The sequence below is a fragment of the Nuphar pumila genome, chromosome 16 (genome assembly GCF_984573655.1).
Source record: "Nuphar pumila chromosome 16, dmNupPumi1.hap1.1, whole genome shotgun sequence".
Lineage (NCBI taxonomy): Eukaryota > Viridiplantae > Streptophyta > Magnoliopsida > Nymphaeales > Nymphaeaceae > Nuphar > Nuphar pumila.
In genome coordinates, this window is record NC_143264.1 from 15,926,554 (window position 1) to 15,953,576 (window position 27,023).

Consider the following 27,023-nt stretch of genomic DNA (forward strand, 5'->3'; position numbering starts at 1 on the left):
TGAGATAGGATTTGGTAGGCTTTTCAAAGGAGTTTGTTTGGGCATTCGTAAAAAGAAACGTGTTAGAAAATGCAATATTCATGTAATGCATGGCTAAAACATATGAAGTATGCATGGGATGCATGAAAACATGCATGAAAATGATCACTAAGAGGACCTGTCGAGGAGGGAAAGCCTGTCACGCTGGGCAACCTCTAACGATAGGTGAACTTGTCGTTAAGGAGATCCAGTAACGACAATTCATATTGGCAATGATTTGTGGTCGTACTTGGAATCTTGCAATTTCCTCTGACGACAATTGAACTTGTCATTATAGCAATTTCCAAAATTGCTTACTAGAACTGAAGTTGTCGTTAAAGATCCTTCCTCTTATCAACGAGCTTTTCCAGACCTTTCTTTACTCAAATTCTTTTTCTCTGAGCCATGGTGATGATTGGGAAGTAACAGATTTTTCCTGGCTTTGATGTTCTGGAGGGCAACTCATGAATATTATCGCATAGAGGAAGGAGATATGGTAATGTTGCATTTTTCTTTACTCTTTTCCTGTTGATGCAAGAGCATTGAGATAAGCATGGATCGTGGTGGGGTCTCATGCTTATCTCTACGATCTTTGTGTGAAGCGTACTGCAATTTTACTGAGAGCAATGCTTGACAAGGTTAAGAGGTAGCTTCATTTTTCAAAAACTTTTGGCCCTCCCAAATTCGTCTGAGACTCTTTTTCTGTCATTTTTCAAAAACTTTGATCGTTTCTCAAAAATTTAGGAAGATCTCTGCAACCCATGGCATCTGCGAGCGGAAGGACGTCAGATTCGACGGAGCAAACCCTCTCCATGTTCATAAATTGCTCGAGAATGAGGTAAGCCGTTCAAAATTTTGATTTTTTATTTTTATGTTGAAATCACCCGATTAAATCGGTATAAAGGGTTTCTAGGGTAAAAACGAAAACATAGGGACCTTTTCCACAGATGAAAACATCAAAAATCGGTGAAAATCGAAGGGTGACCCTTCGGTTTCCAGAAAAAAAAAAAACCCAAATTTTGATTTTTAGGCAAAATCCTTGCGAAAATCCAAGTTTCTTGGTTTAAAACGCTAAAAAAACATGTTTAAAAGCATTTTAGGAACATTTAGGAATCTTGGATTTGAGATTTAGCAGAGAAAATCAGCCTGAAAAAAGGGTCGGACTTTCATTGGAAACACCAGGACACTGACGATAATTCACCGTCGGCATCGCAGGCTTTGACAACAACTGCATCGATGACAATTTCTGTCTAAAAGAGTTATCGTCAAAGATCTTGGCCAAGGCTTTGATGACAACTGGACTTGTCGTCAGAGAGCTGTTTGGGTCGACAATCAAACTTGTCTTCAGAGGTCCCTTTAGGGTCTTTGGTGACAATTGAACATGTCATCAGAGGTCCATTAACGACACCCTGAGCTGTCATTAGAGACTATCCAATGACACAATCAGATCTTTTAAAATAAAACCTTATTTCGGTGAGAAGACTTACCTGGGCCTTTCTTTCAGGGAGGGGCTAGAGGATTAGCAAGTGCTAGCCCTTGAGAGAATAATAGCCCTTGTGGGAGAGGTATATTTCTACTCTTATTCGAATTTTAGAAAATCCCAAATAAGAGGGTGTGATCGCACCTCGAGCTACTTCGGACTTAGTGATTGTTCGATGATGCCGAGTTGATGGCTTCCATGGACAAGATCAACTTTGGCTTCCTGGCTCAATGCAACATGTCCTTGGCCAACTGTAAGCTGATTCTAGCTTTGGTCAAAAGGTAGAGGTGAGAGACCAACACCTTTTATTTTTCTTGGGGTGAGATGACCATTAACCCTAATAAGGTCCATCACTTGTTGAGCCTTCCGATGGGTCCTGATCTGATCAGTGCCTTCTGGCGAGGACCCGACCCGGCTTTTTCAAGAGACTTTCGAATGTCCGCCTCCCTCCGACAACAAGGTCCCAATGAGCTAGCTACGGATGGAGTTTGCGGCTTCGGCGCATGGCATCTCCCATTCTCTTTTTGTTCACAGATCTACCTACCTCCTGTACTTGATAGGCACTATTCTTTTCCCTTCAAGTGATGGGACCCGCATGCCTCTTAGGTTTCTGAAGTATGTAGGGGAGCTGAGCCAATATGATTGGCGCAGCGATACGCTAGCTCGCTCTTACCACTACTTCAATCAGTTTGTGCTGAGGAAGACAAATTGAGGAAGACCGCATACGCTTTGATGGGCTGCACTCTTCGACTTTCCGCTTCCTGACTTCTTCTTTTTTAGCACTCTCAGCTATGCGGATGTACACACAACCTTGTTAGCAAGGTGGTCATTCAACTTCCTTTTGATTGCCCCAGGTTGGCTTTGTGGTTAGCTCCTCACTCAAAGGGACAGCATTCTCAATCAATTCTCAGGGCAGTGATCGACTTGTTGGATCATTCCAAGGTACGAATTTCTCTCATCTTTTTCTTTTGATTCTTGGATCAAGTATTTTCTGATGTCGGTTTTTTTGTTCATGCTAAGTTAGAATCATGGAGACAGACATTGAAAGCAAGAGGTTTTAAGTTGAGTAAGAGTAAAACAGAATGTATGGAATGTTGGTTTAGTAAGCAACGAGGTAGTGATGGGAGTGTAGTGAAGCTTAGTGAGCAAGAAATACCGGTGGATGATTGTTTCAAATATTTGGGATCTATCATTCAAAAGTATGGAGAAATTAATAGAGATGTAAATCATAGGATAAAGGTTGGGTGGATGAAATGGAAAAGTGCAACTGGAGTGTTGTGTGATCGTAGAATGTCATTGCGATTGAAGGAAAAATTTTATAGGACAACTATTAGGCCCGCTTTACTATATGATACAGAATGTTGAGCTGCCAAGAGACATCATATTCAAAAAATGAGTGTAGCTGAAATGTGTACGCTTAGATGGATGTGTGAAAATACAATAAAAGATAAGATTCAGAACAAGGAGATACGTAAGAAGGTAGGCATTGCACTCATTGAAAATAAGATGAGAGAGAATCGTTTACGGTGGTTTGGACATATTCGGCGAAGGCCTAATGATGCTCCAATTAGAAGGATAGAGAAATGAGAAAATATATTAGTTAAAAGAGGTCGGGGTAGGCCTAAGAAGACTTGGATGGAGATGATAGGAAAGGATATGAATGCTTTAAACCTCATCAAGGACATGGCATTGGATAGAAATGATTGAAGGAGAAGGATTCATGTGGAAGACCCAAAATTATTTTCTTTATTGGTTCATATCGCCGACCCTAATTGTTTTGGGATGAAGGCGTAGTTGTTGTTGTACTCTTCTTTACTTGTTCTTCTCCTTTTCAGGTGATATGGAGACCCTACACTGTGGAGGAGGAGCAGTCCTTGAGAGCTACCCTCTTGTTGGCAACTTGATCGTCGGTTGGGGAAGAGAGGGTGTTGCGTGTGCACCCCCGGAACATGCACTGTAGCTACAGTGCGTGTTTCAGGGTCCCCACTGGGCACCATGTGGCACTCAGTGAGGTGTACGGGAGAGTCGTACACCACTGTACATCAGCCTGCAGGCTGTACGGCTCTCCCTACACCCCACTGAGATACGCGGCGCTCAGTGGGGACCCCGGAACACGCCTGTAGCTACAGTGTGTGTTCCTGGGGGGAACATATAACCTGCCCGCGTTGGGGAACGATCAGCGAGCCACCGCTGGCCTACCCTAGCCAACGACAACCATGGTTGCCAGCCGCTGCCCTCATCGGAGGGCCCCACCCACAGGCTGGGTCGGGGGCTCCTCCACCCCACCCTTAAGTGGATGGAGTCCCTCCACCCGGTTCCTTCGGGGACCGATACTTCCACAACTTGGTTCAACAACAGAGCCGAACCGGATTCCAGGGACCGGTTCCTGGGAACTTGAACCTGGTTTATCCCGCTGAACTAGGAAATGGGAGAATGAGTACAAAATGACTGAAATTGACGCTAGCAATATATATGTACAAGTTAAGAATACATGGATTTGAATCCTTCTGTCAGAGCAATGACCTTTGCAGACAATCTCGGTTGCAACTTTGCTACTGCTTCACGGATATCCTGTAAAACACCAGAAAATTAAATCCGTGACTTGGAGAAAAAGTCACCCATGTGTGTGTGTGAAACAAGAAAACTAATCACCTCCATTTTGTATCTCGATGAAAAATGAGTGAGCAATAATGCCTTGTTCCGTACCCACTGAGCATTCTCAATTATCTGCAGCTTCCAGGACACATTTAGTTTTTAAAAGAAAAAAAGAAGTAACCTTCAAATGATAAAAACAAGATACTGAAGAAGTCTAAACAAATAGCTGCACATGAGTAGAAATGTTCTTAACAGCGAAATCATCAAAGGGTAGTACAAGAAACCAAAGACATGTAAAGGCTTATGAATCCTTGATATTCACCCGTTTCATGGTCTATGAATGCATGTGCAAAATCACCTGAAAGGCGAAACTATTTGTTAAAAAGAAGAGAAAAACAAGTTCCAGGAGCATGCAACTCTATTGAAAGAAAGCAAGCTGCTGTACAGAAAGCTGACAGTGAAAAATGGTTGGATAAAAGAGAGGGTTGATTTGAACCTGGTTGTTAACAGTTTGATATATTTTCAAGAGGAATGAAGACAAGCAACCACGAATCTCTAGATATCCAGTCACTTATTATGCATATCCTCATCAAGCAATCTCAACCTCTCAAATAAATTCTTCTTTTTTTCAGTCCTCCGACTCATTTTCAATCATATGACCCTTCTAGACGATCAATCCTCAGATCTAATTTAGGATTTGATATATAATGCATGTCTTGTATTATGCATATACATGCCTTTTAAGGATATAAATGATAAAAAAACTGTCTCAACAAAAAAAAAAGATAACACTTTGTATGTCCGTTAGAATTTTAATTTTGATTTTTTTTTTTTTTTGAGAAAGGCAAGCTGGGTTTAGGCATACTCCTACCAATGTAATGAGGGAAACTGCACAACTGTACATCAAGTATTATATACAGTAGGATGACAATTTGGGGGTTGATTAACCCATTGGCATTTAATTTGGGATTTTTGTTTTAAATAATATAGTATGCTGAATGTGTATTATGCAAGATATACACCATATGCTATCATACCAAGGGTTTTCAATGGATTGGGTCAGGGTCGACCCGGGCCCATCCATATAATTAATAACAGGGTTCACGTTCGGGTTTTGCCGGGTCATGAAAATGGAATCCCAAACCCAGACCCACATAATTTCATAAATTTATTTTTACTGAAAATACTTGGGTCAGGTCAGGTACCCAGCAAAAAAACCGGATCGGTTTGGGCACCCAGCAAAAAGCATAACCCAAACCCGGCCCTCATATTGCTTGGGTCAGGTTCCGATAGACCTGAATATTATTCAGGTCAGCATTTTTCATGCCCATGCCCGAGAATTCGAGTTCGGGTTGGGTACCCGGTACAAACCCAACCCGTTGACAGCCCTAGACATACCTAATATTAATATTTGGTGTTTATTCTGCATATCTTAGAAGTATCTTATTCTCATTGCTTCCCATTTTTTTCTTCTATTTTTGTTCATTTCAGGAATGAGTAAAGGATAAACATCTAGCCTGTGAAGATGAAAATAAAGTTCCCAATCAAAGAAAGGCCTGTTACTTACAGGGCATGTAAAGCACAATTGCCATACAAGCGACTGCAGGCAGAATATATAGATCCAATGATGTTTACCAAATCACCAAAGTGGACACACAAAAGAACCGGAACAAGATCCACCAAAATACCAAAGTGAACACACAAAGAACTACAAATAGGCTCACTCACAAAACTCACTAAAGGGGCAAACACAAGATGCTAAAAAAATAAATCCAAGCAAAAAGCATACAAATGAGAGGGGTTTCACCCCTATATATACACAAGTATGGGGTGCTCCAAAGAGTCATTGGAGAGGTCCAACAGCTCTATTCCCAACAACTCTTTTTTGTTGACTAGTCAACAAGTGTTAACTGGTTCAAACTGAACAAAAAAAAAGTTTTAAATAAACTAACCTAACCTAGCTATATATATATATATATATATATATATATATATATATATATTAACACTCCTCCTCAAACTTATGGTTAGATAACCGAAAGCTTACATAAGAGAAAGTGAAATCTAAGAGCAACGAGAGAATTGGTGAAGAAATCCACCAACTGATATTCTAAGGTAACATAGGGAAGATCAATAGTGACATATAGACACTCATCTCGTTCATAGTGACAATTCACCTCAATATGCTTGGTATGTTCATGAAAGGTCTGGTTGCTGGTAATGTAGATGAAACTTTTGTTATCACAACACATCCATGATGCTCCTTTATTATGGACGCCCATATTAGCCAACAATCTTTTTGTCCAGACCACTTTCATGGTAGTTGTATCCATGATTCAGTATTTTGCTTCAGTCGAAAAGAGAGAGACCTTCTGTTGCTTCTTACACCGCTATAAGATTAATGATTTACCTAAAAAAATACAAAAACTTGTAGTTAAGTATCAGTTATTGGGATCACCTCCCCAATCAGCATTAGTATAAACAGTTAAGTCGTGATGAAGCAGACAAGAAAAATCCTCGACACATAGAAGTCTTAATGTATCTAATAATACGCAAAATTGCTCTCATATGAACAAAAGTGAGAGCATGCTGAAACTCGTTTATTGTGTGAACAACATGAGATATATCAAGTCGCGTAATTGAAAGATAAGAGAGCCCAAATAAGTTGGTTGTACGGCATCGGATTTTTCAGTGGTTCTCCATCATCAATTTTCATCTTAGTATTGACAACTTCGGGAGTGTCAAGCTTCTTATCATCTGAGATTTTAAACCTGACAACAATATCTAGAGCAATTTTAGATTGAGTCAATAGATAACCTCTATAAGAATAAGCTAATTCAATTCTAAGAAAATATTTTAAAAAACCCAAATCAATCATTTCAAAATAATTTTTGAGAAGTTTTTTAATATATTCAATTATTTGTTTGTCTCCCTCCAATGATAATCATGTTGTTTCCATAGAAAAGAAGAATAATCACACCTACATCAAAAATCTTAATAAACAAAGTTGTGTCAGTCAAACAAGATTGAAATTCAATATCAAGTATAACTTGATTAAACCTGTAATACCATGCCTTTAGTGCTTGTTTAAGAAAATAAAGGGATTTATCCAAATAAAGAGCTTTTCTTCTAGGAATAGTTATATCAAGTAGTGCTTCCATATAAACTTCTTCAGCTAAATTTCATCTGATATATTGGTCATCTTCTCATAGAGGCTAGGGCTACGAAGGTTCTAACTGTGGTTATCTTGGCAACTGGGACAAATGTTTCTTCATAATTTATTTCATACTCTTGGAAATATCCCTTGACAACTAATCTAGCTTTATATCTTTCAAGAGTGCTATCACTCTTGGTTTTTACCTTAAACACTCATTTACAACCTATAGGTTTCTTACATGGAGGAATATCTTGAATAGTCTAAGTATTTGCTTGTTTTAAGGCATCTAGCATTACCCTTATGGCTTCTACCCATTTAGAGTGTTCTTTTGCTTGAGCATAGGTCGAGGATTCTATATATGAATGTATTAATGCAATATAAGCTTGATACTTAGGTGAACATGAGTCATAAGAAACAAATTTTTCAGGAGGTTTTGATACTCTAGATGACCTTCTAGTTTGTGTTTTCATCTGGTTTTCATTATCATTATATCTTTCTAGTGCACATGGAGGTTTAGGATCACTACGCCTAGAATATTGTATATAACTTTGACCCTTATGAGATTGCTCTTCTATAATCTCATTATCACGATATTATTCTTTACTCACCATATCATCTCTAAGTTTTTTTATCTTCATCAAGATCAACATTACAATCGTCATACATTGGGATTAGGTCCAGCAGAAAAAAATACTCAGTTATTTTCTTAGATTTTTCTATTTTAAAAGAACCTTTCTTTTTCTAAGAAAGACACGTTACTTGAAACATATAGCTTTTTATTGCTAAAATCAAAGCATATATAGTCTTTTTGTTATTTTCATATCCTAAAAAGACACAAGAAATAGCAAGGGGAGAAAGTTTATCATTTTTATCAGTACAAATGAAACATTTACGCCCAAAAACTCTCAATCTAGAATAATCTGTAATTAATTTGAAAAGTTTTTCAACTGGTGACACATTTTTCAAAGAAGAGGATGGCATTTTGCTAATGAGATAAACCACAGTCGATGTGGCTTCAACTCAAAATTCTTTAGGTACTTAGTTTGCAATAAGCACGGTTCTTGTTGTTTTTATAATATCTTTCTTTCAGCTAAACCATTTTGTTGTAGAATGTAAGGGCAAGATTTTTTATGTGTAATATCATTTAAATCTAAGTAGTCTTTAAATTCTTTTTATAAAAAAAATCATTGAATCAATGCGAAAGATAGAAATATTATTATTGAATTTATTTTTGACCAAATTATGAAATATTTAAAAATGTAAGAAAACTTTATATTTGTGTTTAAGGAAAGAGATTTAAGTATGTCTAGTAAAATCATCAAAAAAAATAACATAATACACAAATTCAACCTTAGACATAACAGGTGTTGGGCCCCAAACATCATAATGTATTAACTCAAGCGATCAGGAAGAAACAAAGGTTCTTTCTTGAAATGGTAATCTCTTTATTTTGCCAAGAATACAATCTTCACATGTAAAGTTTTTATAATTACAAAAGTTTTTAAGTTTTGAAAAATACTGAATTTTGGATACATTAAGATGACCAAGTCTTTTATGTCATAAATCCAAATCTAATTTTTGAACATTACAACAAAAAGTATTCTTGGGTATTTCTAAAAAATCCATGTAGTATAAGCCTCATTCTCTATGGCCTTCCCCAATTAGCTTCCCTGACTGGCGATCCTACACCCGACAACCATTAGAGAAGAAAATATTACATCCATAGTTAGATAATTGAGAAACTGACAAAAGATTTAAATTTAATTTAAGAATATATCTAATTTTTGAAATAAAATATTTTTTGAATTTTAAAAAATATTTTCAAAATTCTCCATTCCTTTTATCTCAAGAGATATTTTATCAACAACAAATACATTTAATCTGTTTGAATTACAACATTCGGATAACATATCACCATTTGGTGTCATATGAAATAAGGCAACTGAGTCAAGAAGCCAAAGAGATTTAATGGGATCAAAGAAGCCAAAGGAATAAACCACGGCTCCAGTTGATGAAGATGGTCTTTTGACTAGAGGTTGAAAAGCCTCCACTAGTTGTGTCAAGAACATGTTCCCAATAGAGGAGTCTTGAGTGTTTTTTACATCACTTGACTCTTGTGGAGGACCAACCGAGGCAACCTTTTTCTCATAAGGCCTTTTAAATTTAGGACAATAGGTTTTGACATGTCCAGGTTCATGACAGATAATAAATAACTTTTTTTTCTTATACTCATTGCTTTGTTTGCTATAATGCTCATTATTTGGCCTTTCATAGTGTGGTGGTTTGTAGATATGAACATAGTTTCCCGATCTAGATACGGCTAGAACTGAGTCATCATCACTCTTAAAAAACTTCTTTTTAAGCCTATTTTCCTCTATACTTAATTCCTCTATAGTGTCTTCAATTGAGGAAACTTTTCGTCGATAAAGAAGAACAGATTTGGTGAATTCAAACTTCGACTTCAATCCATTAGTGAATTAGTAAAAATACTCTGCATCTATTTGATTTTGGCAGAGTTCTATATCTTTGGGACAATGCCATTTCGGTTCAAAAAGAGCCAACTCTTCCCAAAGATCGGGCAATTCATTATAGTATTCTCTAATACTCTTGTCCCCTTGAGTCATATTCTGAATTTTGTCTTGCAAATTGCACACATGTGCAATATCTTTAAGATAATACAATCTCTTGAGATAATCACATGATTTATTTGTATGTTCAAATTTAGCAAGGCTACAACACTTCTTAATATCAACACTACTAATAAGCCATGACATAATCTTGGTATGCCCCATTCTCCATTTCTTCCTTTTCTTCTCATAGGTGGCCATTGCTGTGGTTTTTTCAACTTCCATAATAGGTACTTCTTTCTCACCTTCTACTTAGGTAAGGATTAGCTTGGGTTCCGGATCGGTCCCATCCACTAGTCTCCACAACCCTTTTCCCCATATGAGGTGCTTCATGGTTGAAGCCTATGTTACATAATTTGAATCATTGAGTTTGATGGGTTTTATAATGACATTTTCGTTGTCATCCATTTTTTCAAGTACTAAAGAAGATAAAACAAGAAGAAAATAAGAGAGAAGAGAAAGAAGGAGGAGGAAAACAAGATAAAGAGCGCAAACACTGCACCAAGTAAGCACCACCGATTAAGAGCATGTGCACTCCACCACCAACTAAGCACTACCAATCCATCACTTGAAACACAATCACGATCTTTCAAGCACTTGAATAGGAAATGCAAAAGAGCTTCAACATATTCAAGTTTTGAGTAGCATGCTTCCCGATGTAGCGAAAAAAAAATCAACTTGATCACCAATCTCTGATACCATGTAAAGAAATGATAGCCTCCAACGATGTTCACCAAATCACCAAAGTGGACAAAAGAGCCACTACAAGGTCCACCAAAATACCAAAGTGAACACACAAAGAGCCACAAATAGGCTCACTCACAAAACCCACTAAAGGGGCAAACACAAGAGGCTAAAAAATAATATTTTATTGATGTCAATCCATGCAAGAAGCATACAAATGAGAGGGGTTTAACCCCTATATATACACAAATATGGGGAGCTCCAAAGACTCGTTGGAGAGGTCCAACGGCTCTATTTAGAGTCATTGGACCTCTCCCAATGACTTTTGTTGACTAGTCAACAAATGTTGACTAGTTCAAACCAAAAAAAAAAAGTTTAAAATAAACTAACTAACCTAACCTAATTGTTAACCTAGTTATATATATATATATATATATATAAGAAAATGGTGGTCTTCCACAAATGCACTTGAATCCACCAAAAGAATGTCTAAAAAAATACTTCAACCAAACCCATAAAAAGGTATAAAAGGAATGACACAATAATAAATAAATAAATCTTTATTGATAATGAAAATGCTTAAGAAGCATTTGTAGCAGTTTACAATGGAGGGGTTCACCCCTATTTATACAAGGAGAATGGGGCTAGGAGAGCTCACTTTGAGCTCTCCCAAAAGAGTTGTTGGACTCTCTTAATGTAGTCGTTGGACTAGAGTCCAACGACTAGACTCTTAGTCAATTTCTAACTAGAACTTGACTAAGTTTCATAGCTAGTTCAATGTGAACTAGATATGAAAATAAATAGACTAAAAAAATAAAAAATAAAAAACATAATAAAAATATATATAATAATAATATAATATAATAAAATAAAATAATATTATTATATATGTATATGTTACATTACACTTTACATTTTAATACTCTCCCTCAAACTTATGGTACAATGAGCGAAAGTTTGTCTAAGAGAAAGTGAAATCTGGGAGCAGCGAGCGGCTTGGTGAAGAAGTCTGTTAATTGATACTCTGATGTGACATATAGCAAATCAATGGTTCCATGTAGATATTCCTCTCTGACGTAGTGACAGTCAATTTCAATATGTTTGGTGCGTTCCTGAAATGTTTGGTTGCTTGCAATGTAGAGCGTACTCTTGTTGTCACAACACATGCGTGAAGCTTGTGTTGCTTCAACTCCCATGTAGGCAAGCATACGTCTAAGTCAAACTACTTTCATGGTCGTGATTGCCATGGCTCGGTATTCGGCTTCTGTAGATGAGAGAGAGACCTTCTGCTACTTTTTGCATCTCTACGAGATTAATGATTCACCTAGAAAAATGCAGAAGTCAATAGTTGAGTGTCTTTTATTGGGATCACATTCCCAATCCGCATCAGTATATGCAATTAGATCCAAAGAGGATGTAGAAGACAAGAAAAGTCCTCATGAAATAGAGGACTTAATATATCTAACAATACGCATAACAGCCCCCATGTGAACTATGGTGGGAGCATGTTGGAATTGGTTGGTTGTGTGTATGTGTGTTATGTTTGGTCTTGTAATGGAAAGATAGGAAAGTGCTCTGATAAGTTGTCTATATGGAGTAGGATTCTCAAGAGGTTCTCCATCATCAATTTTCATCTTAACGTTAACAACTTCTAGAGTATCAACTTTTTTATCATCTGTAATTTCAGACCTAGAAACAATATCAAAAGCAAACTTAGATTGAGACATTAAATACCCACGAGGAGAATAAGCAACTTCAATTCTTAAAAAATATCTTAATAGACCTAAATCAGTCATTTCAAAATGAGTTTTAAGAAGTTTTTTATATTTTCAACTCTCTGTTTATCGCCTCCGGTGATAATATGTCATCCACATAAAGAAGAAGCACTATAATACCTGTATCAGAATTCTTAATAAACAAAGCATTGTCAGTCAAACAGGATTGAAAACCAATATTAAGCATAACCTGACTAAACCTGTCATACTAAGCTTTTGGTGTTTGTTTGAGACCATAAAAAGTCTTTTCTAAACGAAGAACTTTACCCTTGGTAATACTAATATCGGGTGTGGCTTCCATGTACACTTCTGCAACTAACTTACCATTTAGAAATGCATTTTTGACATCCATTTAAAATATGGGTCATTTTCTAACGGAAGTCAAGGCAAATAAAGTTCTAACAGTGGTCATACGGGCAATTGGGGCAAAGGTTTCTTCATAATCGATGCCATATTCTTGGCATAGCCTTTGGCCACCAATCGGGCTTTATATCTTTCAAGAGTTTCATCACTCTTGGTTTTAATTTTATAGACTCATCGGCAGCCCATAGGTTTCTTACCTAGAGGGAGATCTTGAATAGTCCAAGTAGAAGCCTTTTCGAGTGTATCTAACTTAGTTTCCATGGATTCTACCCATTCCACATGATTTTTGGCTTGAAGATATGATGACAGTTCCTCATATGAGTGTATCAACGCAATAATTGCCCTATATGTTGGTGAAAAGGATTCGTATGACACAAATTTTCTAAGAGGCCTTGAAACTCGGGATAACCTTCTGGTGGATGCTTCAAAATATTTTTCTAATGCACATGGAAAATTTGACTCTCTTCGTCTAGAATATTGTAGACTAACATCCCTATGGTCTTCATTATTGTCATTGTGCTTAAGATCAAGAGTAATTTGATCATTGTCAAAGTCACATTTAATATCACATTCAGTAGGTTTTGAGGTCAAATCTATTAAGAAGGAATATTCAATGACTTAGGTTTTTCAAAATCAAAGAAGCTTTCCTTTTCAAGAAACGATACATTTTTTGATACGTATAGTTTTTCATTTTGAAAATCAAAGCACCTATAGCTTTTTTTATTATCGGCATATCCTAAAAAGGCACGAGAAATCACACGGGGGGAGAGTTTGTCATTTTTGTTAGTAAAAACAAAGCACTTGCATCCAAACACTCTCAATCTAGAGTAATCCTGAGAAAGTTTCACTAGTTTTTCAATTGGAGTTATATTTTTCAAGGAAGAAGATGGCATTCGATTAATAAGATAGGTAGCAGTTAGGACCGCTTTTGCCCAAAACTCTTTTGGGACATGATTAGCTATTAATAAAATCCTAGTTGTTTCCATGATATGACAATGTTTTCGTTCGGCCAGTCCATTTTGTTGTTAAGTGTATGGACAAGATCTTTGATGCATAATGCCATGTAAACTTAGATAGTTTTTGAATTCTTGAGACATAAATTCTCCCCCTGAATCTGTGCGAAAAATAGATATATCATTTTGAAATTTGTTTTTAACCATGTTATGAAATGTTTAAAAGTATGAAAAGACTTCTGATTTATGTTTGAGAAAGTAAATCCAAGTATGTCTAAAAAAATCATCAATGAAAATGACATAATATGCAAATCCACATTTCGAAATAACTGGTGCAGAACCCCAAACATCCGAATGTACTAATTCAAGTGGTCTGAAAGAAACAAAGTTTCTATCACAAAATGGTAATCTTTTCATTTTGCCAAGAATACAATCTTTAAGTAAAGTTTTCATAATTACAAAATTTTTCAAGATCAAAAAAATGTTGGATTTTGGCCATATGACGATAACCAAGTCTTTTATGCCACAGATCCAACTTTATTTTTTGAATGTTATAACAAAAAGCATTATTAGGCAATTCCAAAAAATTCATGTAATAGAGTACTTCTCTATAGCCTTCCCCAATCAACTTCCTTGACTGGTGATCCTGTACCCAACAACCATGAGAAGAAAATGAGATATTACAACCATAATCGGATATTTGAGAAACAGATAGAAGATTTAAATTTAGTTTAGTAATATATCGCACTTCTGGAATAAAATATTTCTTAGTTTTATGAACTTTTTCAAAATTTCCTATTTTTTCTATTTCAAGAAAGGTTTCGTCAGTTGTAAAAACTTTTGACACACTTGACTTATTTTTGAAACATTCGAATAGACTATTATCATTTGGGGTCATATGAAAATAAGCACCAGAATGAAGAAGCCAAAGAAAGTTACCTGAATCGAAAAAGGATGAAACAGATGCTCCAGTTGAGGCTTCAGATGAGGAGGAAGCCCCTTTGATAAGTGGTTGAAGAATCTCCATTAATTGAGCCATAAAAACTGGTGCATCTTGATCTTTGGGTTCTGATCCAATAGCAGCAACTCTTTTTCCCTTAGCTCTCTAAGTTTAAGACACTGAGGCCTATAATGCCCTGGATCATGACAATGGTGGCAAATGACTTTTCTCTTGTCAAAGTCATCATTTTGTCTTTTGAAATGAGGTGGTATGTAAGAACGTACATGATTACCCAGTCTAGACACAGCTAGAACAAAATCATCTTTTGGTTTTGGAGTATTCTTTTTAATTCTATTTTCCTCCATAGTTAGTTCCTCTATAGTATCAACGATAGAGGAAACTTTTCCTCGATGAAGAAGAGTTGATTTACTCGACTCAAATTCTGGTCTTAAACTGTTTACAAATTGATAAAAATGCTTCATGTCAAGTTGTTTTTAACGGAGCTCAATGTCTTCAGGACAATGCAATTTTGGCTCTAAAAGAGTCAATTCTTCTCAAAGTTCGGATAACTCATTGTAATATTCTTTAATGGTTTTATCCTTTTGAGTCATAGTCCGAACTTTGTCTTGTAAATTGCACACATGTACAATATCTTTAAGGGAATACACATTTTTAAGGTATTCCCAAGCCTTATCGGCATGTTCGAACTTAGCAAGACTAGAGCATTTTTTAATGTCTACGATATTAATTAGCCATGACATAATTTTTGTATGTCCTATCATCCACTCTTTTCATTTCTTTTCATAAGTGGCTAACGCTTTGCTCTTCTCCTCTTTCATTAGAGAAACTTCTTTATCACCCTCTATTTTGGTAAGAAATAGTCTAGGTTCTGAATCGGAACCATCCACTATACCCCATAGCCCTTTTCCCCAAATGTGATGCTTTATAATCGAAGCCCACATTACATAATTAGCATCGTTTAGCTTCATGGGTATGATGGTGATTTTATCATTGTCATTCATCTTTTACAAGGGTGAGAAGGAATTAGATAAGAGAAGAAAAGATAATAAGAGAGAGGATGCAATACAACTTTTTCTAGTAAGTGAGGTTCTTCAATAGCCTCATTTGTTCAACGAATCTTCTTGAGCCAAGAACAAAGTGATGAAACACCTTTGTAAGGGAGACACAGAAAACGAGGCAAAAGCTCTTCAAGATCTATGATCTCCACGGCTCTGATACCATGTAAGAAAATGGTGGTCTTCCACAAATGCACTTGAATCCACCAAATGAATGTCTAAAAAGACACTTCAACCAAACCCATAAAAGGGTATAAAAGGAAGAACACGACAATAAATAAATAAATAAATCTTTATTGATAATGAAAATGCTTAAGAAGCATTTCTAATAGTTTACAATGGAGGTGTTCACCCCTATTTATACAAGGAGAATGGGGTTGGCTCCCAAAAGAGTCGTTGGACTCTAGTCCAATGGCTCTTAATGTAATCGTTGGACTAGAGTCCAACGGCTAGACTCTTAGTCAAGTGCTAACTAGAACTTGACTAAGTTTCATAGCTAGTTCAAAGTGAACTAGATATGAAAATAAATAAACTAAAGAAAATAAAAAATAAACATAATAAATATATATATATATATAATATAATAATTATATATATATATGTTACATTACACTTTACATTTTAACAATTTACACTATGTATATATACATTTTTAACAGTTGGAACATGGATTCAATGAAACCTCGTCCCAAAGTTAATGAGCATGTAAAGAAACCTTTGTCTTGAGAATATTGCACTTATAGATTCTTCAAGTTAAGATTTATCTTACATGTACTCGCAAGAATACAAAGACCATTGCCAGTGTTCTACTTTATCAAAATAGAGACTCCGTGTTTACTGGACATATTTATCCTTTGAGACCATTACAAAATGTCAACCCGATTAATGCTAGAGCTTATGGCTTCTTGTGACTTCTTTCTTTGAGACTGTTGCAACTACTGGCTTAGTGTGTCACAGTGTAAGAGTTTATTTAGATGAACAATCGGGTCAACAGGTGGCAGACCCTATTTTCTGAACCAGAGTAGACCTTGAACAGCAAGATTGGAATTTTGTATAGTGTCGATTTTCCAGAACACGAGCACCCAAAATTGGTGAGGAACGTACAGCCAAAAACATCACATGGTCCTTTCTATGGGTATGTCACGTTTCATTCCTTGTGTCATATTTAGTTTAGACATTAGACAATATATCATAAAAGTAAAACAATACCACTCAATTGAGGATAGTTTTCATGATTTTTTATAAAGACAAGACAGTCTACATTCTTTATCCCTAACAATCAGTAGGCAATTTTAGTTTCCTAATGAGTCCATTGCTGACAAGAATATTTATCTGAAACAAAAAGGGTTTCAACAACATTGAAAAGTGAGATTTCACATATGCCAAACTCCATGAAAAGGCTGCATCTGGCATACAACAGCTTCAGAGGAAAGCAAAGACTCTTAATTTCATAAATATGATTTCTATAAAATTGCTCGGGACATTCTATATCCAATTAATAACTTCAAAATTTTCAAATACATTTGCAGTATTGTGCAAGATTGCAAGATTTTGTAGTCCAAAAGAAATAATTCAGGTTCTTTGTAACAATATATTCCGAGGATGTCATATACAGACGTGCAGAAAAATGCACACAGGAGCCTAGTGTCCAATCAAGCAAACTCACCTCTGATAAATGAGTATGGCCATGCTGCCGTGCATACTCAACACTAATGCCATCATCAAGGAAAGTCGCCTATCAAAGAAAGATACATAAATGGAGAGGAAATAAATAGATCTGAAGATATGAACGAAGAGAAAAACAGAGTTTAAGAAGTTAAGGGGTAAAAAGGTGCAACATCAATTCCCAAGATAGTGCAAAGTGCAAACTGCAAACAGAAGATGTTTATGACCATAAGGAAAGGTCCGATTTTGCAATCCTTGAGAACCAATGACATATTATATCGCACCATCTGGAAAATATTGATGAAAAGAATAGAAGCAGGTATAAGAAGAAACTACTGTGCTTCGGAATTTGCTCGATCCACTAAAACCGCATGTTCTTAGCTCTCGGACTTTCAGCAGGATACTCTATCCTAAATATAGTTGACAGTTCTATACTAACATCCAAGGGAAACAAAAAGAGGAAAAACACACTCAAGAGGAAGCACATACGGGTCAGACATGAAATATGCATAAAATAAGTCATACTCTACTAAGCGCTATGTGCATATTTTAATCAGTAGACATATTTATGGACCATAAGTAATCATTTTTCAGTATTATACCTTACACTAATATTATCAAGTACCAACTCTTACTGTGAACATATTCTATGAACCAGGGGAATGATAGTCATTTACAGTAATGTCCACTACGTAAATATATCAAATGTGTACTTTGTACAGAAAGCTGAATGGAGCGTGACCCAAATTCCTGAGCAATCATTCCATCTTCTATTAGTATACTACATCATTGTTGTCATACATATAGTTGGTATACTGAATGAAGTTTGACCCATAGTTCCTCAGCACTCATTCCATCTTGTATTTCAGCTAAAACTAGTCCAAGAAACTCATTTGCCTGTAGCAAGAAGCTTGTTAAGGCTTTAGCTTGTGCTCACTCATTTACTAAAAGAGCAAAGCCCGAGAGACTAATTTTAAATCCATTTGTCTAAATGGCCAGAGCTCGAGCCTGGAACTTTTGGTTTGTCTAAGATGTGTGTGTGTGTGTGCGTTAACAGAAGCAAGACAGTTGGTATAATGGTAACCATAGTAATAAAAGTTTAGAACAGGAACATAATGCCAACCTTTTTCTCATGAAAAATTGCAATTAAAATTAAATCAAAATCAAAAAACTTTTTTACAAAGGAAAAATAAAATTCAGAAAATATTTAATTTCTACTGATATTTTTGTTCTTATTGGTTGTGCAAAGTATAGCATTTTTTCAAAAAAAAAACACTGATATTTGTCACTGATGGTAACCATCTTTTTTCTTTTAAAATAGAGGTCATAAGTCGATTCTCACCCTATCATGTGTCAGGTTCAACAATAATATTATCATTGTTTTTATTATATAAATTTGGGAACTGCTCAGCTAAGCTTGAGCTTAGCCAAGTTCAATCAAGCATATTCAAGCCTGGCTCTACCTCAAGCTTGCATTTACAGAACTAAACCGAGCTTAAACAGGCTACCCTTTGGGCTTGGCTCATGTGCAGCATGTTGTCTTGTTGAATCCAAGTCCAATAGGTTGGTTTTAGAAAACTACTTCAACTGTTCTGCTTCATGGGGTGACAAATTATTTATAAATGAGTTTGTACAAGTACCTCAGTTATAAGAATTTTTGCTCGAAGAGCATCTGCATTGCGCGGCTCTAGCATAAAATCAGCTGTTGTATCTCCTGTGAATGCCACCTCTGGAGACAGCACAGTGTCCGAAATCTAGTATGGAAATTACAAAAGTTAATTAATCTTGAACAAAACCGCATACACGTCAGATGACATGGATATGGTTGAGAATCCCAACAAACAGCATTAAGCATTTAATTTTAAAAGAGCAACCAAGTAGACGGACCTCAACCCCTGCAAGCTTCAAATTCTTGATCTTGTCTCCTTTAAGATGAGCATACATTTTCTTCAGCTTGCGCCTCACTGAATAAATGACATATCCCTAAACCAAACCATTAAAAACAAATACGCCATATAATTGCAAGCGATTCAAGTAACCAATGACCATGATGTTGAATTGCAACGCAGTGGGTAAAAAAACAGGAAGGAATAGCCTACCTGGCTGGGAATAACGTGGTGAGTTTTGAATGGTCTAACAACTAGGTCATTTCTTATTTCATAGGTTTCCCCTACAATGAAACAATCAATCTTCTGATTTCAATATTGAAGAAATCAATTGAAAGCAGTCGAGGACACAAATTAAGTAATCATACCCACATCCAATGCAACTAAATCAAGCTTCAGTTCAGTCTGACTCATGGACCTGTGAATATCAAGTAATTTCTCAACATCCTGCTTAATACATAGTGGCACAAACACAGTCGGAGGCTTCAAGCTGTAAAGTCCACGTGTTGCCAGGTACATTGGTAGTCCACCCTGCAAAGCAGAAGAAGAATACGACATCACAGTATGAAGGTATAGCTTCTTGTTTATAAGTTTCTGTATCCTTTCTTTGCCTTGATTACACACCATCAGAGATAATCCGCCTACTGGGCTGACTGATCAGGTTGCATGCTTCCCATGCGAAAACTCCTCAGTGATTCCATAACATGTAGGCAATTAGTGACTTATGATCTATCATCTTGCTTATGAGTCGATGAGCAGTACTAGATACGGTCCATACGGGTTACATTCCTCACACCTTCATTTAACTACTCACTAGGTGAGTCTTAAATCTTAATGGCTTGGGGATAACCATATCCATTTGCATTTGGATATAACTGAGTGTACCCAAACCCGATTCCTATAGGCTAAAAGCCTTTACTCCGATTCCTGGCATCTGGCCGGCCGACACGGTCCAGGCCGCTCGTCTAGGGATGGCAGTGGACGGGGGAAAGCGGGGCCCACCCCGCCTCGCCCCGTTTGGACTGGGGACGAAGGGTATGAAACGGGGATGGAGGCGAGGACGAAGGTTAAAATACATCCCCGTCCAGGGTGGAGGCGGGGATGGACGTGCACTTTTCCCCGCCCCGACCACTTTTCCCCGCAATATCTCCGCCCCGCCTCATCCCCGTTTGAACCGGGGATGGAGGACATGAAACGGGGATGAAGGCGGAGATGGAGGATAAAATCCATTCCCCGCCGGGGATGGAGGCAGGGGTGGAGGATAAAATCTTGAGGCGGGGCGGAGGTGGAGACCTTGTCCCCCGCCCCACAGCCATCCCTACGCGTGTGTCTATATATATATATATATATATATATATATATATATATATATATATATATATATATATATATACTTTTGAAAGAAAGAAAATTTCTTATAGAAAATGAAAGTTTTCCTTATGAGAGTTTTTGATAAGATAAGCTTTTCAAAAGAAAGTTTTTCGCTTGTTTGTGTAGCATATGAAAAATAGAGTGGGAAAATGTGAAAAAGATGAGAGAGATGAGGACAAGGGTGGTGGTGATGGTAGTGGGTAACGGTGAGACAGTGGGTGATGGGTGGTGAGGAGTTTAAAAATAAATTTTTTTCTTGGTAGGAAAATTTTCTTCAATGGAAGAATGTTTCTTATCAAAAGTATACTTTTTAGAAAAACTCTTTAAGCTAGTTTGAAAAAGTCCCAAAGCCCCAAAATCTGTACAGATTTTATATTTTGCATTACTTTTCCAAAATCTTTCTCACTTCCAAACCTGGCCTAGAGTCGCCTAGAGTCACTAGAATACGAGAACTAAAAATATGCTAAATAATGTATGAAATATGATTTTCCTGAATTTTTTGTTATTTTCTCTTGAATCTAACCAATACTGATGTAATCTATATTTTTGGTTTTGTAAGAACCTGCTTTTGAATCATTCTAATTTTTTTTTAAAGGACTTAAAATCAATAGCTCATAATCTTCAAAAATATTCAAGCATTAAGAATAGCATTTTTTCTTCAAAAATATAATATAAAATGGTTGATTCCTAACAAATTCACCACGCCGAGCACACGTGATTGGATTTGAAAAAAAAAAGTGTTTTTTGTATTCTACATCTTATATTTCAGTTCTCTTATTCTAATCCGGCCCTTAGGCCCACGGGTCGTGAGTTGGGGTTTTTCCAAAGGCCCGGCCCAAACCGAGCTGTTGGCCCGATGCCTTCGATCGAATAAGGGGTGTAAACGGTTCGGATTCTAATAGCCAATACCATATTCGACTAATCTGGTTAAATGGGTTCGAATTAGGATTCGGATATTCATCAAATTCAGAAATTTGTCGAACCGGATAGCAAAATATCAAAACCACCAAGATATCCTTAAACCCTATAGAGAGATGATGATGGTGGTGGTGGTGGTGGTGGTGGTGGGAGCAGAGGAAGAAGAACGGTAGGGAAGGGAGGAAATGAGGCGACTCACGATGTGGTCGAGATGGGCGTGGGTGATGAAGAGGAAGTCCTGGTGGACGGCCCTCGAGGGGCAACGGCCGATGTCGAAGGCGGCGTTGAGGCTGGGCACCACCACGCACGTCTCGTGACCGCCGACGGAGATGCCCTCCACCACGTACCCCTCCACGTCGATGCCCTTGCGCTGCACCTCCGCTCTCGCCCTCCTGTATTCCTCCTCCTCCATCGCCCTGTTCAGCGCCGTCTGGAACCCCCCCGAAGATGACGATCCTCCTTTCTCCCTTATCGCCAACGCCACCACGCCTCTCTTCCGGCCGATACACCCCGCCGGCCGGAGCTTTAGCGGTGGTGGTTCAAGACGCACCGTCTCTAGTAGGGGCAGAGGCGAACAAGGAAAGTCGAAATTGGCCGCGGCCGTTACCATCAACATTTCTCTTCTTCCTTCCCCCTCTTTCGCTTTCCCTCTCTTTTTTCCAATGCCACCGGAGAATATGGCCGTTTTGGTTTCGGGTGTAAATAAAACCCAGTCTTTGGGCCAAGGGAGGCACGGTGGTGATAAATGATATAAAAAAAACTTATGTAAACGGGTCGGATTCGGCTCGGACCATCTATTGTTGAATCCGAGCCATTGAGAATACTGCCTAATCTGGTTCGATTTCGGGCTTGCATTAGGATGGAAAAAACTAATACCAAATCCGGATCCAATTAGTTTAAATAGTTAATCGTGGGTAGCTTTAAAATGTACTTGAATTGGGGTGATCGTCGGTTACGGGTTTTAAGATTTGGATTTGGGTTTGATACTTTGTAATGATTCCCAATTCAATTATTAGTCGAATATTTGTTTGTTCTACAAAACCTAACTAAAACTAATCTGGATTCAGTAGGATATCCAACCTGAATCTAAACCTTTATCATCCCTATTCATATTGTTAGGGAGAATCGAGAGTAATGTAGTGACGGCGAATGAACACAATCAGATCTATCCATTTCCAAGAAATGTTGTCAAATATGGGAAGTTTAATGAGTGTAAGATTTAAAAATCCCACTTTGAAAATAAAGATTGTATTTAAAAAGATTTTTAGAAAGTATTTTTTTAAAACCGACTTCTTTTCAAGAGAGTCACTGCTACAAAGTTAAACTGTTTCTCCCCCAAATAGCAAGGGATAATCCAACCAATAATGCTGAGATTTCTTGAGAAAATTGATTCTCTCAAACAAGCCTAGAGTTGCGGACTCACCACTCTAGGCTTAAACAAAACAAAAACAAGTGTGTGCAATTAGTAAAACTGGGTAGGAAAAAGAAAATACACAAACAATAAAGAGAAAAAGTGGAAGAGATACTTATTGTGAGTTTTAGCCTTTGTTTGGTTATTCAATATTACCTCCATGCTCCACCACAAGCTGAAAATCCAGCAGAGTAAATGCTACTCTAGACAAAACGCAGGAAAAGCAGTTCCCATAAAAATACTATTCTAATATGCTACGAAAAAAAAATTTTAAGTTATAGCAGTTCTTAAAAAATTTGCACAAACTAAGTAGAAGAATCTTAACAAAAGAGCAAAAAGCCTACTAGTTTCCTTAGAAAGAGTCTTAGGCACTTGCCCTTTTCCTAACTTGGTAGCTAACAAAATTGAAAATTCTAGCCTAATAAGATCTACTTAGAAAACTATCTATCTAGGAAAATCTACTTAATTCTTAAGAGAAAAAGGCTAGAGAGATTACTTATAAGCCACTCCCCGACGCCAAAGAAAGAAAAGCTGAAAGTAAGTGCTCTCGAACACAAAAGTGTATAAGATCTTTAATTGACATTGGATGGGTTGCAAAATGAGCGGAAAAGGGTATTTATAGGCAAAAATAGTGCCTAAAGTGTCAGCAGTAAATGAGCAATCTACAACCAACCCCCTCCCTTGAACGGCTCAGACCTGGTTCCGAAGGTCGGCGGTTGATGAGTCTTCTTGCTAACCTTCAGATCTGAATCCAGGTTGGATCCGAATCCAAAGGTCGGCATTAGATGGGTCATCTACCACTGACCTTTGGATCTAGACTCGAGTGGGGTCATATCTGAATCTGGTTAGCTGAGTACAAAGACCTCTTGGCCAATTTTGAAAAAATGTTCATCTCTCAATCCAAAAGTGTTGGGTTCAGCCCTATTCCTAATTAATGGTGTGGGGAAGTGGAATAGCCACTCACTTCTCATTAATGCATGAGAAGTTGAAGGGTCAGCCCTATCCCCTCATTAATGATGTGGGGAAGTGGAATAGCCACCTAACTCCCATTAATGCAGGAATTTGAAGCGTTAAAACCCCTTCAGTTTCTAGAATGAGTCTAGAAGGCTCACTTCTAGAAGGTTCATATCTAGAAGACTCTATGCCATCTATAAATAGGGGTACAGAGGCTGTGTGCTGGAAGGAGAAGGGTAGAGTGGCTGTGTGCAGTGTGTAGAGAGAGAAGAAGTAAGAGAGAGAGAGTAGAAAGAAGAAAAGGAAGGAAGAAGGTTCGTCATCACGCATTGATTCTCAGAGAGAGGTGTTGGTTGTGGTGTGGGCTTTGACTCGGGTTGTGCACCCGAGAGGTAATATTGTATTCATTTCTTCCTGTGATTTCTTTGTTGTTATTATCTTTAGCTTTGGACAAGCTATTGAACGTTGTACTCTCTACTTTCATTATAGTGGATTATTCTCTTTGTGCCCCGTGGATGTAGGTCGTGTTGACCGAACCACGTAAACCCTTGTGTTGTGATTTGATTGTGCCGTTGTTAGATCCTATATTACTTCCGCATATTTTTTGTTATCTTAATTTCTCTAAAAGTGGTATCAGAGCAGGTTCGTGGAAAATCATGTCTTCTAAGTCAATTAGCTCTAAGTTTGAGGTGGAGAGGTTTGATGGCAAAGAAAACTTTTTCTTATGGCAAAGAAGGGTGAAAGCTTTACTTGCACAGTAAGGGTTGCACAAGGCTCTTGTCGGGAAGGCAAATAAGTCAGAAAGCATGACCGATGATGAATGGGATGATCTTGACTTGAGGATTGCTGGTGTGATTGAGTTGTGTCTATCAGATGAAGTCATGTGTAACGTGATGGAAGAGAGGACAGCAGCGGGATTGTGGTTGTAGCTAGAGAGCCTCTACATGACCAAGAACTTGTCCAACAAGTTACACCTCAAGAAACAACTTTATAGTCTTCGTATGAAGGAAGGTACTCTCATTCTTGACCATCTTAGTGTGTTTAATAAGGTTATTGCTGGTCTGTTTAGTCTGGATGTTAAACTTGAAGATGAGGATAAAGCTTTGTTGTTACTAACCTCATTGTCACCATCTTATGAGCATCTTGTGACAACCATAATTTATGAAAAAGAAACATTGGATATGGAAGAGGTCACAGGTACGCTCATTTCCAATGAAATTAGGAGAAGACCATCACTGAATGAGGATTTTGGTGAAGGATTGATGGTGAGTTCATCCAAAGGCAGGGGTCGGTCAAACGACAGAAAAAATGACTGCAAATATAGGAGCAAGTCCAGGTCAAGGAAGGACATCACTTGCTACAATTGTGGAAAGAAATGACACTTCCAGAATCAGTGAAAAGAGCCAAAGAAAAATCAGAAAAAAAGGAAAGAGACAGAATCATCAGAAACCAAAGAAGATACCACAGCCACATTTGAAGGTGAGCTTGTGATTTTGTCTACTACTAATGATCCATGTATCTGTGTATGTCAGGATACATATTGGGTCATAGACACAGGAGCCTCGTACCATGTCACACCACAGAGAGAATATTTTAATACATACAGGACCGGTAATTTTGGTGTTGTCCGAATGGGAAACACAGAAACGTCAGAAATTATAGGTATTGGAGATATTCATCTCCAGACCAGTCTTGGGTGCATGTTGGTGCTCAAGGATGTCAGACATGTTCCAGACTTGAGGTTGAATTTGCTTTCAGTAGGAAAGCCTGATGAAGAGGGCAGAAGCAGTGTTTTTAGCCAAGGACAATGGAAACTCAACAACGGGTCATTGGTTCAGGCCAGGGGAAAGAGATGTTGTACTCTTTACAAGATGCAAGGCAAGGTATGCAAGGGACAGTTGAATACAACTGAGGACTCTTCTATTGATTTATGGCGCAGTCGATTAGGCCACATGAGTGAGAAGGGCTTGCAAATTCTTGCTAAGAGGGAGCAACTCCCAGAGTTAAAAGGTACACGTCTAAACCCGTGTGTTCATTGCTTAGCTGGTAAGCAACATAGAGTATCATTTCTTAGAAATGCCTTTCATAGAAAATCTCACATTCTGGAGTGAGTTTATATTGATGTTTGTGGTCCTCTGAAAACAAAAACTGATAATGATTTTACTGATGTGAAAACTTTCAGTGATGCACTTTATTTTGTTACTTTTATAGATGACTTCTCCAGGAAGGTTTGGGCATACCCTCTGAAAACCAAGGATCAGGTTCTTGATGTATTCAAGCAATTCCATGCTATGGTTGAGAGAGAAACAGGAAAACAACTGAAATGCATCAGGTTAGATAATGGTGATGAGTACACAGGTCCATTCCATGAATATTGTAAAATTCATGGAATTCGCCATGAGTTGACAGTTCCAGGTACCCCACAACACAATGCAATTGCAAAAAGAATGAATCGTACAATTACAGAAAGAATCAGGTGTATGCTTGCACAGTCCAAGCTGCCAAAGAAATTCTGGGGTGAGGCCTTAAGGACAACAGTTGATGTGATCAACTTGTCTCATGCTCATGCCTTAGCAAATGATGTTGCAGATAGGGTATGGTCAGGAAAGGATGTGTCTTACAAGCACTTGAGGGTATTTGGATGCAGGGCATTTGCACATATCCCCAAGGAGGAGAGGTCCAAGCTTGATGATAAGACGAGGCAATGCATTTTTCTGGGATATGGTGATGCCGAATTCGGCTACAAGCTATGGGATCCAGAGAAGCAGAAGGTATTCAGATCCAAAGACGTGGTATTCTTTGAAGACCAGACACTTGAAGATATCAAGAAAGATGTGTCAATTCAGACTTCTGCAGATGGATCTATCCACTTAGATCCAATTACTCCTCTAGTGGCACAAGTTGAAGGAAGAACAGTGCAGGAAGATGATGAAGAGGCGAATGTTGATTTACCTGCAGACCATGTTGAGCAGGAAGAAGTTAGAGAATAACCTCTTCCAGAACCCCAACTGAGAAGATCTTTCAGAGAGTCACAACCTTCTAGAAGGTATTCTCCACATGAGCATGTGATGCTTACTGATGCAGGTGAACCAGAGAGTTACCAGGAAGCACAAGAGTGTGAGCAGAAAGAGAAATGGCTAATAGCTATGC

The 27,023-nt window shown here is 37.7% G+C and overlaps 1 protein-coding gene across 2 annotated transcripts; it reads right to left on the reverse strand.

Annotated features, from left to right (window-relative positions):
* Positions 1 to 3,946: 3,946 nt before the first annotated feature.
* Positions 3,947 to 22,179, reverse strand: LOC149813019 (nuclear ribonuclease Z-like). Of its 2 annotated transcripts, none has more exons than XM_089991759.1 (8): positions 21,708 to 22,179; positions 19,588 to 19,750; positions 19,433 to 19,503; positions 19,221 to 19,316; positions 18,974 to 19,087; positions 17,335 to 17,403; positions 4,151 to 4,225; positions 3,947 to 4,069 (listed from the first exon to the last, which is right to left on the reverse strand). In XM_089991759.1, the coding sequence occupies exons 1-8, from the start codon at positions 22,122 to 22,124 to the stop codon at positions 3,980 to 3,982; spliced, it is 1,095 nt and encodes a 364-aa protein (XP_089847885.1). In that variant the 5' UTR covers positions 22,125 to 22,179; the 3' UTR covers positions 3,947 to 3,979. The 2 variants fall into 2 exon arrangements, with proteins under 2 accessions (XP_089847885.1, XP_089847886.1); XM_089991760.1 differs by lacking the exon at positions 3,947 to 4,069 and adding an exon at positions 4,416 to 4,451 and having other exon boundaries at positions 4,193 to 4,225.
* Positions 22,180 to 27,023: the final 4,844 nt, after the last annotated feature.